The sequence below is a fragment of the Xyrauchen texanus genome, unplaced genomic scaffold, assembly GCF_025860055.1.
Source record: "Xyrauchen texanus isolate HMW12.3.18 unplaced genomic scaffold, RBS_HiC_50CHRs HiC_scaffold_608, whole genome shotgun sequence".
In the NCBI taxonomy this organism is placed as follows: domain Eukaryota; kingdom Metazoa; phylum Chordata; class Actinopteri; order Cypriniformes; family Catostomidae; genus Xyrauchen; species Xyrauchen texanus.
Window position 1 is genome coordinate 12,169 of NW_026266586.1, and position 12,832 is coordinate 25,000.

At 39.5% G+C, this 12,832-nt stretch overlaps 1 protein-coding gene across 1 annotated transcript; it reads right to left on the minus strand.

The window, feature by feature from the left end:
- Positions 1–228: 228 nt before the first annotated feature.
- On the minus strand, positions 229–11,591 carry LOC127642416 (low-density lipoprotein receptor-related protein 5-like; the record flags this gene model as incomplete). Its single annotated transcript, XM_052125033.1, has 9 exons — positions 229–2,247; positions 2,498–2,595; positions 2,809–2,951; positions 3,382–3,615; positions 7,352–7,462; positions 8,793–9,029; positions 9,215–9,340; positions 9,445–9,654; positions 11,401–11,591. Coding segments are annotated over 9 exons (1,612 nt in total), but the record flags the coding sequence as incomplete, so codon positions are not given.
- Positions 11,592–12,832: the final 1,241 nt, after the last annotated feature.

Consider the following 12,832-nt stretch of genomic DNA (forward strand, 5'->3'; position numbering starts at 1 on the left):
TTATATTGATTGTAAATATAATACTATATGGCTAATTACCCATTTTATCCTCACCATAATGACAATATTATAAGTATTGATTGGGTATGGAAAAGAAAACAAGTATCACCATCATTAAAGGTGCAGTAAGTGATTTGTTTTACTAGTACTGCTGCTTTTTGCTACGTTAGGTACAACACCTTTAATTTTAATCGTCTTATGTTGAAAAGAAGACAAAAAATATTACATTTAAAATAGAACCTTTATTATACATAAAAATGCTTTTGATACAAAAATTGTCACAAGTGTGCATTATATGAGGCATTTGTACACAAAACACATAGATGGTGCACTGAAAAGCAAAGAACCGTCAGTGTGTGTGGATGGTATCTACAGGTCAAACCGCTGACCTGCTAAAAGTGGTTCAGAATACAAATAAAGTAAATTCAGTCACATTCACGGCAGATGACAGCTTGTTAAAATGACCTTGAGGGTGATCATAACTATAGCTTAATGATGAAAATTTGCATTACTTGTTAAGCTGGGTCTTGAGATTTCGAGAATGACTATTCTTTATGGGATCACATTTTGCCTTAAAAGACACGGTTATGTGCCTTACTTGTATGGCTGTAAAAACAAATAATGTAATTTGATAGGGTTGAGAGATGTAGATACATATATTCTTACAACTGACATGATCACCCCTAGATATTTCTATATCTAGTAATTCTCATTTTTATAAGTGCTCAATTTGGCAATATAACAAAATTTTACATTTCAGGATCATTTGATCAAACTGACATACATGGCATTTCAATGTGTGCGACAAGTAATGTTTTAACCCGAATAAAAAATCTATTCTTCTAAATTAATGTAAAAATGGAGAAATTCAGTCATATTTTACTTTTTAAAAAGTCTGAAATTTGCTTAACCTAACACCACACTTTTTTGCATTTGAAAAAAAAGAAAGAAAGTAAAGAAAGTAAAGTTTGTTACCATAGTATTATGGTACATTTAACCACATACTATTTTATTCAAATTATAGCTTAGTTAAACCTTATTATTAATATAATTATTTTTAGTTCTTTAAAAGACTCCTACACCGAGTTCAGTACAATTTGATACAAATAGTTTACTAGAAAGCAGGCAACTGTCTGCCTCTTTAAGACAGAAGTATAAACAACATTTCTTTGTGCCAAAGTAAATCAAGGCTCACTCCTTCAAAGTAATGGCACTTCACATGTATATTCAGATATGACTATACACAACCAAAGCTGAAGATCTTTTGCCATGAGAGATTAATAACATCACAATTAAAACAATTTTACAATGGTCTATGGTCAGTTTCATTATAAACATTAACATGTTTTAGCTGGCTGTTTTCATTTGTCATTATTTACAGTAAAAGTTATTTGTACAATAGCAGCAAACACACATTTGGTAAACAGAACAAACCAAACATATACTTGGAATCGTATCATATTCACATAGAACATAATCAAAAGAACACCTCATGACCATTATGACAAAAATGTATAATTATTTACCTAATTACAAATTTTTACAACTCCTCCGCAACTGCTGATTTTGGTGTTATTTTGACGATTTGGTTTGATACTACCTCAGAGCAATTGAACTCTTTTTTTATAAATTGGTATTATGCTAAATAAATGAAGATTAAATCATTTGAACTATCCTGAAACAGTTCAATTAATTGCATTTCAGTTGATAGTTAACAGACTCACATTTTGAAGAGCTTGTAGGAAAAGTGAGAACTTAAAGAGTTAAAGTATTGTAATAATACAATTTATACGTGCAGGCTGTCCAAAAATCTTTCTGGTATGACCGCTGGACATTTGTTCAGGGCGAATTTCTGGAAACCCACTTCCTGTCCCTCCCGAAGAGCTTGAAATATTTATTGTACAAGCGTGTGGAAAATAATAAAATAAAATCTTTTATTTTAAAATATTTTAAACTATTTACAAAGTGTGGCTGTTGGCCAGGTGTCATGAGGAGTCCGTGCAGGGTGAAGGGGGCGGGGGGCACAGGTGGAAGTAGCTGCGTTCAGTGGAGGGCGAGGGAGGGCAGCTCTCCTCCGCTGACATGTATTGGCTTCGCGGTGTGGGGGGTGGGGGGTAGGGGTCAGAGTCTGAATTTAGATCCATGTAGTACTTATTGCTTTTCCACCGACTGGTTGTATAGTCACTGTCGCACACATCTGTGCTGCAGGGGGTGGTGGGCGGTGCACCCCCTCGCATCATATAGGGCCTGTCAAGAGGAAACATACAGATGGGAATATGATCAGTTATTAGGAAGCCTTCTTACAGTAACTTACCAGAAGCATTCAATGAGATGTCTTGTATGTGAATGTGTATACTGTGCAAACAATCTTTGAGGACCTCATGAAAACTAAATTTGATGCAGATACCCGCATTTAAAATTTACAGCATTTCTCTTCCAGGGAAACAGATTGCACTTAGGGGTGTATACATTGTTTTTTCTAGGTAATCCAACACACCTGTACGATCTGGTTGTGGATGGGCTGTTGGACGAATAAAAGACTTCTGCGTGGTAAAGGGAGCGATCTGTCGCTGGTGATGGAGGAGGGTTCAGCATCTACACACAGGAAAAAAAAATAAAAAATCAATTGCGCAGCATTTATCACTATGAACAAGACTATGTCAAATATTTTAATTGAATTTTATTTGAATTTAAAATTGAAAAACATTTTCATAAATGGCATTAATAAAAAAATAAAATGATCTTATAGAACAAGCAATGGCAATAAAATGTCAAAACCAACAGTTGAGAGAAAACATATTACAGTACCTGAGGGTAGAAAGTTCCTTTGGTGCTGGAAGAGCTACTGGATGAAGCGCCAGTCACATGGTTCCTATCATAGAGAGGCGCCCCACTGCTACTACTGCCCATTAGACTCACCGAACTCATCATGGATTTCCCACAGGAAATACCTGCAACATACAGATGCCCGTCACAAAAAAGTATAGCACCTCAGATAGACAGAAAGACAGATACTGTAGGTAGATAGATAGATAGATAGACAGACAGATAGATAGAGGAGTAGATGGATATATAGATTGATGGGTGGCTATATAGATAGACAGACAAGTGGATAGATAGACAGATGGATAGACCGACAGACAGACAGAATGGATGGATATATAGACAGATGGATGGTTTGATGAATGGACAGATGGATAGACAGGTGGATGGATAGATAGATAGCCTGACGCAGACAGACAGACAGACAGGACGGATATATAGATGGGCGGACAGATAAGACAGATGGATAGATGCATAGACAGACAGACAGACAGATAGATAGATAGATAGCTACTGAATGAGAAAGAACAATAAAAAAGGAGACATCAAGTCCTTTACCTGTGAAAGTACCATGCTGTGTATTTGTGGGTGCGATGAAGTTAAGGGGGACGTGAGGGGTCCCGCTGATGTACTCATGTGGGAATCCTCCATTGGGGCCCTTGTAATGGCGACACACAACTCTCTGACACACAAAACACATGCCTCCCATCACAAAGACAGAAAGTATGATGCCGATGACAGGGCCGATGGTGCTGGTGTGGCGCGGAAGGTCGTTGGGAGTTGAGGAGGAATCTATGAATTAGACAGAAATGTTAGATGTTGCTATGTTGTTACATTAATGAAAGCCATCAAATTTAGAACCAACAAAACAGGAAAATACAAGGTTCATGGTCAAACTTTATATTACACAGGAGCTTTAAAGATTTTGGTAACTTTTTGAATGGAATGGTTTGGTACAATATGATTCGGCATAATTTTATATGGTATGATATGGTACGGTGGGCTGTGGTATGGTATGGCACAGCATTATATGGAACAAGACAAAATTATATGATAGTATTACAGGGTTTGGTATACATGATCTGGGCTGAGTTTCCCGATAACGTTGTCTCTTAGCGCGCTACGAAGACTCTTAAGGTATAACTTAACTGAAGGTATACCATTTCTAGGTGTGTTCCTCGAACCATGCCTTAGGAAGCCGCTTAAGATATACCTTCTTACGTGCGACGTTACCCGGTGCTGTCCGTGGCGATGGTGCTGAATTTGTTGATATCGATGGCTCGAGAATCAGTTATTCTCTCGTGCAGGGGCTGCTTCACTGCGTTATATGAGAAAGCGGTGTTCTTTTTAAAAGAAGCACTTCAGAAATAGTGGAAATTGCATTTATTTGGACTCATGGGATATTATAAAAAATAAAAAATTACAAATTGCAAACTAAATTAAACCCTGGATATTTTATATAATTTCGGAAAGAGTGCGCGAACGCACAACCTCGTGCTCAAACGTGTCATGCGTCTAACCCACTACAGTAACTGTCCGTATGCTTTCATTGCATTAGAAAGGGCCACTTATATTATCATAATATATTTGCTATAATTTCTTTATTTACTCCACAACCAGGGTTGATTGCCCAGCAGCTGCATCACATTATTGGTGTAAATAAAAATGTTCTGTGACTGGATGACCTACTCAATAAAAGTGCAACACGCGAAACATTTAATCAATAGCTATGACGGAGAAAAAAGAAAGAAAGAGGAGAGCCCCCAGCTTTAATCCAACTGAAATGGACATCCTTTCAGACGAGGTGGCACTTCACAAAGATGTGCTTTTTTCGAGTTTTCGGACAACTGTGTCCAACAAAACGAAAAAAGATACCTGGGAACGCATTGCCATGAAAATGGTAGCATCAACTTCAAGCCCACAGAGAGAGTGGGAAGTTGTTCGTAAAAAGTGGCACGATTTTGCCAGTGCTGCCAAGGCAAGAGGTGCTGCAATCCGGAGAGACCGGGCAAGAACAGGTGGTGGGCCCAGCTCTGTGCCTGCACTCAGCCCCGACGAGGAAAAGGCCCTGGCAATCATTGGAGAAGCGGCCTCAGAGGGTACCTCAGGGGGTATAGATCTGAGAGCAGGTGTGGATACCACTCCATGCTCTCAAAGCAGGCCATCCTTGCCAACTCGCACCCTCACGACCTCTCCCCCCAGCAGCAGCGACAGAGCATCTCCACGCACCTTCATGTGCCTCCACTGAGGTCGCCCAACACCAGCAATCTGCGAGTGGCTCCAGAAGGCGTCGTTCTATCCGATGCGACTGCAGTGAAGAGCTGGTGAAGCTCGAAAAGGAGAAGCTGGAAGTGCTCCGATGGATCGAGCAGGGGTTACAGGAGGCCAACAACCTCGCCCGGACCACGCTGGAGGTGAAGGCGGCGAAGCTCCAGATTTTGGAGAAGCAATATGCTTTGTCCGAAGCTAAATTTCAAAGGCCAACCATTTCTGTTCCAGTTATAATGCCAGGTCAAGGTAAGCTTGATTATGATGCTCGGAACTACTAGAGTGTTGTCTGTTATCTTTTTGTTCAAACTATTTGATTACATTACAGATGAACTATCAACAACCCAGTGACTGCGGGCTTCAGGAAAGCAGACTTTATATATGTTTATTTTAAAATATATATTTTCAGTGCTTTTGTTTGAATAAACACCAATTTGATTAGACAAACTTGCTGTCATCGATGTTGGGTCTGCAGAGCATCTTTATTGTAAAGAGTTCACTGTGTAATGATCAATGGCACATAATAGTGAATGATACGTTACTTTAACCATCCTCTACTGTGGAGGAGAAATAAACTCGGCTGTGCACAACAGCAAAAAAAAAAAAAGACAGGGAGAAACTGTGTATATCCACAAAAAGGGGAAAGTTTTATGTTGATGATGAAAAATAGGGTGCAAAAATACATTAACCAAAAACGTTGTGAATGATTTTCTGCCTCGTTTGTACACCAGCTGCGTGTAGGGCATCTCTAAGTTGGGGTGGGTTATGGACACCTTCCTCCTCCTCCTCCTCCTCTTCTTCTTCTTCCTCCTCCTCTTCTGGCAAAGCTGCACCTCCACTGACTGCAATGTTGTGTAGTATTGCTGTAACTACTGCAACTGCACAACATCTTTCTGGCTTCAGACGCAACCCTCCAGCTGATTTATGCAGGCACCGGAAGCGCATCTTCCAGTGCCCAATCGAGCGCTCCACCAAGTTGCTGGTATGGATGTGTGCAATGTTGTAAATCTCCTCGGCCCGCGTGGTGGGGTTGGTGACTGGATTTAGAAGATAGGTTCTGAGGGGGTAGCCGCTGTCTCCTATAAAAAAGCTCTGCCCAAAAAAACCCTCTTTCTGCGTCTTGACCCACTACTGAATTGGCCCATACAAAGCTGTCGTAGTGCGCTACCAGGCCACTTTGCCACCACGTCTGCAAACATCCCCTGTGGTCCACCACCACCTGGACATTGATGGCCGCGAAGCCCTTACGACAGATGAAGGCCTGGTTGACGCTGATGGGTTGGCTATGGGGATAAGTGTCCCGTCGACAAGCCCTATTATTTGTGGTATACCGGCAATGGCATGGAAGCTTTGATGCGCCTCCATCACTTCGTGCCTGGCGGAAGGCATGCGGATATAATCTGTGGCATGACGGAGCAGGATGTTTGTGACCGAACGAATGCACCGCCACACCGAGGTCTTACTCAGTCCATATCCATCCCCAACCACCTCCAGAAAACTCCCCACTGCATAAAAACGGAGAGCCGCAAGCAGCTGAATTTCGGGGCTGAGGGGGTGGTTCCGTCGAGCTTGTCTTGACACATCCGGACTAATAAGATCTAAAAGCTGCTGAATTTGCTGTCGTGGCAGGCGAAATTTCTTTTGAATTGTATCTTCTGACATGGTAGCCAGGGGACTAAAGTTTTCACGAATATAATAGTGCACATACACTAAATGGCTTTGCGGACGGCGCCGTCTTTGATTTAGCACAACTATTCGCTGTATCGCTGCCATAGTTTGACCAAATTCCCCACCACAGTCATTCTCTTTAAATAGACGAATAAGCCTTTACTTTCGAATGGTTTGCCAGCTGATGTACCTTTGGATAATATAATTAAAAAGCTAACAACAATCAGTGTGATGACAATTTTATTATTTGCATGAAAACACTTGAATTAGTCTAATTGAACACTGGGTGTATTCAATTTAAAATAATATTCGTATAGACTAAGATGTAAAGAAGTTTTTTGCAGTGGTGCCCACTAGCGGAGTGAACTGCCAACAGTGATAAGGTATAGCTAAGAGTGCTCCAGACCAACCTTCCGAAAGTATGACTTACAGAAGGTATACTTAACTAAGAACGTTTCGGGAAACACGTATTAACGATAAGGTACAGCTTAAGGTGTAACTTAAGAACGACGTAGCGTTAAGAAGGTTTCGGGAAACTCAGGCATGGTATCATTCATGATATAAGGTACGGGTTTGGTATGGTAAAGCTTACCGCAGAATAGCTCATCAGATTTGTCGGTGCAGTCTGGGAAGGAGTCACATTGCTGTTTCTTCAGAATGCACTGGTTGTTGCCACAGCGAAACTGATTAGGCATACAAATTGCTGATGGGAAAAAGACAAGATGCATATCAGAATGCATACTAAAGCACTAAAACAGCTTCCATTGGTACAACAGAAATTGAACAAATAGGCATCAAATTTCTGCTCCAGCAGAACATTTCTGAGCACTTCTTGTAAAGAGTAGGGGGTGTAACCCCATGCCCTGGACAAATTCCCCCCCATTGGCCCTTCCCAATCATGGACTCCTAATAATCCCCATCCATAAACTGGCTGCATACTAACAGGTGAATGCTGCACACTACTGGAGGTTGAGGAGATTCCCCTGTTCACTATAAAAAGCGCTTTGAGTGTAGTGTCCGAAAAAGCATATATAATTTAACATTCTTTAGTTCATTAGTATACTCTTCAACATTGACAGAATTCACATTTAACATATACATACATTTCCAAATTACTGTCCTTTTCTTCCAAGAAAACGGACCAAAAATATTGATGACTCATCTTGCACCAAACAGATTTTTGTCTAAATACTCTCTAGAATGAAAACCACCTGCAACTGCAAGTAGCTGATCGTGGTTCATGGCAGTGACTTAACTAGAAGACTATTGGCTATTTTTTTTAAAAAGGGATGAGACATTTGATATGTCCCATACAAATGTTTTGTATCAAAAGGAAATATGTTGAAATTGTTAACCTAAAAATTAAAATTCTCCCACTTACTCACCTTCATGCCATCCTAGATATGTATGATTTTCTTTCTTCTGCAGAACACAATTTATGATTTTTAGAAGAATTTCTCAGCTCTGTAGGTCCATAAAATGCAATTGAATGGGTACCAAAACTTTGAAGCTCCAATAAGCACATAAAGCCAGCATAAACTTAAAACCAAGTGACTCTAGTGGTTTAATCTATGTCTTCTGAAGGGATATGATAGGTGTGGGTGAGACACAGATCAATATTTAGGTCCTTTTTGTGAGAAATTCTTCTCCCTGACCAGTAAGGGGCAATATGCACAAAGAATGCAAATCACCAAAAACTTTTTAAAAAGTTAAAAAAGAGATTGACTGAGCAGTGGATGAGTCTTTTTGATCACTTGTATGCAGACTCGTGTGATTTTTGGAGCTTAAAAATTATGGTACCCCTTCACTTGCATTTTATGGACCAAAAGAACAAAGCAATTCTTCTAAAAATTTTCATTTTGGTTCAGCAGATTAAAGTCATACACATCAGGGATGGCATAAGGGTAAACAAATGATGAGAGAATAAAAATTTTTGGGTGAACTATCCCTTTAACAATTTTTTTTACAACATCAATTCTGGGAGTAAATTCTGGTAAAACAGCAGGTTCAAATTGTGTAACAGTTGGACGTACTGTCGCATTCCTGCTCGTCAGAGCCATCGACGCAGTCATGTTCCCCATTGCAGCGCAGCTGGGCGTCCACACATTGGCCTTTGTCGCACTGGAACTGAACCTCAGAGCAGATGGGGCAGTTCATCTCGTCGCTGTGGTCTGCGCACTCCGCGATGCCGTCACACCGCCACGCCATGGGGATGCAGTCGATCTCGCCAGTGGCACAGGTGAACTGTTCGCTGGAGCAGGTGGGAGGCTCTGAGAGGGGGGGATGAGGGTTAATCGGTCATTTGCACTGAGGAATACTGCATCAATTCTGATTGGTGCAGTAATTTGTATATACAAACATGCAATTTCATAGATGCACAGAGAGGTAGCATGTCTCTTTAATTCAAATGTCATGCGATTTCACAGCACTGATATGCGTGTATATATGTTTGTACCTCCGCAGCTGAGCAGGTTTTGCAGCAGCACCAGGTGCATGGGACATGAACAGCGTGGCGTCCCGTCACCCTTAGTGATGCAGATGTGAGAGCAGCCTCCATTGTAACGGGAACAGGGATGGGATGCTGTAAAGGAGATTGCAGTAGAATTATATTCTTGTCTTTCGGATTCCGATTCTAACAAACACAAGTTGATCTCTCAGAAATGTTAAAGACAGCTGTGAATTTACCAAACTCTTCAGGTTCCATGTACTCCACAGCATGGATGCCGGTCAGGTACTGGATTCGGCCTTGAATGCGGGTTCTCTTCTCTCCAGTCAGCTTGTCCACTCGCTCTATCATCTGCTGCTGTTTGTCAATCCAGTACAAGTGATCACCCAGCACCGTCAGGCCCACTGGCTGAAGAATGTTTGAGTCCTGGAGAACAATCCGATTGGCCCCTGGGAAACAAACACAAACATGCTCTCTTTAAAGATCTGCAGTCATAATTCTGGCAGAACATTCAGGTTTTTAACTGCCGCTCATTATAAATCTGATGTATTCAGCCTTTGTGTTGTTGGTCATTTGGCTGCAGAGGAGGGTATTGTTGTGCAAGAAGATTATCCATAGCTTAAGGTGTGATGATCTGTCTCAAGCTAACATCATACTTCAGAACTCAGCATCTGGTGACACTTTGCTGCCTGGCAAGTCATTGGAAATAATAAAGGAAGTATCAGTGATTTTCTGCAATGAACGAACTGAAACAACCTCAAGATAATGAAAGCATATCCTGGAATTAACTGGGCCAATGGAATGAGACTGGTCAACAAAAACAGACCTGAAGTTATTACCATTTATTATAATCAATCAATTGTAACCTATATTTAAATTCTCCACTACACACAATATATCAGGTCTCAACAATGCCAGTAATTCAGATTTTAACTTTGCAAATATTATAAACAGTTATTTTCAGTGCCATTTTTTTAATGTGTAAGAAAGTATTTTTCATTAAATGTTATGTTTTATAAACAATAAAGCCCTAACGTAACATTATGACAGCTTTGAGTTAATTTAAACACACTTTTATAGCAAAACAACACTAATAATAAATTTCTTTTTAATTTTCCCTTCTAAACTAAGTTTCCAAAAGGATCATAAGTCATTCTTGCACTTTCGGTCAAACTTCTTGTATGTTAGCCAGATAAAGTTACCTTGGTGACGTAATTAAATCATCAGAATTCAACAACAATTAAAAGGATATTTAACCTAAAAAAGAAATTATTCAATTAAATCTGTCTTCAAAATAAGTGTTGATAAGAAACAGATCAATATTTAAATCTTTATCACGTCAATCTCCACTTTCACTATCACTTTTGCTTTTGGCAATTTGCATATTGCCATCTACAGGGCAGAGAGGAGAATTTATAGTAAAAAAGGATTTAAATATTGATCTGTTTCTCACCCACACCTATCGTATCACTTAAGAAGATTTTATCCACTAGAATCATATGGATTACTTTTATGTGCATTTTGGAGCTTACATTTTTTGTTGCATTGCATTGTGAGGACCTACATAGCTGAAATATTCTTCTAAAAATATTTGTTTGTGTTCAGCAGAAGCAAGTCATACACATCAAGGACAGCACGAGGGTGAGTAAATGGCAAGATCATTTTTATTTTTGGATGAACTATCCCTTTAACACATTTTGAAAGTCATAAAATCACAAGACCACTACATGATTAAGAACATATGATGTAGTGAAAATGCAGTAATACTATCGCATTATGACACGTGACAGTTCCAATAATTGGCCCTAAACGCTTTCTCATTGTCAGTAGTCCATCAAGCCATAGAGCGCTGGATACGTTCATGTACACAGTTTAGACAGCACAGACTATACGGTTTTGATTAGTTTTGACTAGACGGTACTGACAATATACTGCGTAAATATAGATTGTGTCAGGGGAACTGATCTGTGCTCTCTTCGTGCATTTGTTTGACTTCCATAGCGCTGCTTTTTTGACATGTTTAGAAGATCAAAATCTCTTTGGAGGGGTTAGAAATCAGAAAGTTGTAGCTGTGTTCCAGAATAATGCAGAAGTGATTACAATCAATCTGCCCATGGCAATACAAGACAGGAAACAACAAGTCAAAATGTAATTAACAACATTACAAAATGAAAATGTTTTAAACTAGTACTTACCAGACAGGTCACTGCTTTCAATTCGTTTCAGGTCTGCATCAACCCAGAACAGTTTGCCCAGCTTATTGTCCAGCGCCAGAGCCACAGGTCGGATCAGGCCGGTTGTGAAGAGGGATTCACGCTCTGTCCCATCCAGAGAGGCACCTTCAATTTTAGCTGAGCGATCCTGCACCGTAGTGAAATACATGTACCTGTGGTAACAAAGATATTTTAGGGTTATGTGTTTATCTCCTAATTAGTAGAAAATATATTTGGTTTCTAAACTACATCTTGCAATGTTTCAACATTAATAAAAGTATTCATTGTAATTTATGTCTTTGCACTTCACGTTAAACGTGATCTGTTTGCTTGGCTAAACATACATTTGTTGGACAGTGAGATCGACTTTGATGGTGCAACATTTTCCAATTGTTTTGACTGTACGAGAGAACTGTTATACATTTTCACACATCACAGACACTTTAAACCCCTAATGTTATGTCTAAGGCAAGTTTGCGATAACTCTCAAAGGTGGGTTTGCTCCATTGTTTTCAGTTGCTGTCAGGGAAACCCACAATTTTCATCTGCTAGCAATTTTGTTCGGCTTCAAAAAGCAGAACGGTGATATTGATATCTCTGCCAACACAGCATCTGAGTGTCTCCAGAAATTAAATGAAATATCAAGGCAACAGCACAGACCACTTCAAAAACTTTTTTGGGGGAAAGTTTGGGGTATACAATATATTAGATATCCCTTATGCTTAGTAGGGTAAAGAAGAAATTAATAAACCTCAAAATTAGTTTGGTTGACAGATTGGATCCGAAGATGCTATAAGGATATGTGCACGCCAAAATCTGACTTTACCATTGAGAATGTAGCATATCACATATTATAATTTCCACCTGTGACGTTAAACAAACCTTTAAGCTAAATTATTAGAAGATTGCGTTTTGATCTTTTACTACCTAAAAAGGTTGGTAGAACTGGGTGAAAGCAACACTGATAAAAAAAAAATAAAAACACAAATTTAAATATGATTTTGAAGGGCATTTTGAGTCGTTTGATCCAGTTGTGACACCATTTTGAATCAACTCCAAATAGCTTGCGTGACAGGTAAACAAACTGCTGCCGCTTTTGGCGAGGGTCAACACAAAATCTTGGATCACATTATGAGCGAAATGATCAGAACAAATCACGCGAACCTAATCAAAGGCAGTCATCATGTGAATTAGTTCCTGAAATAAAAAAAACTTAATGCAACAACTTTGCAACAATAAACAACTTTTAGACTAAATAGATTATCAAAAAACTAAATAAGAAGCATTACAGGCAGATGCTGATTCTAAAGCGACAGGAAGAAGGATAATGAGATCAATTTAAGAATTAAATGCAAGACAAAATAAAGCGATAAATGCAGGGAAAAAATGTAAACTTGTGAATTACAGTTAACTG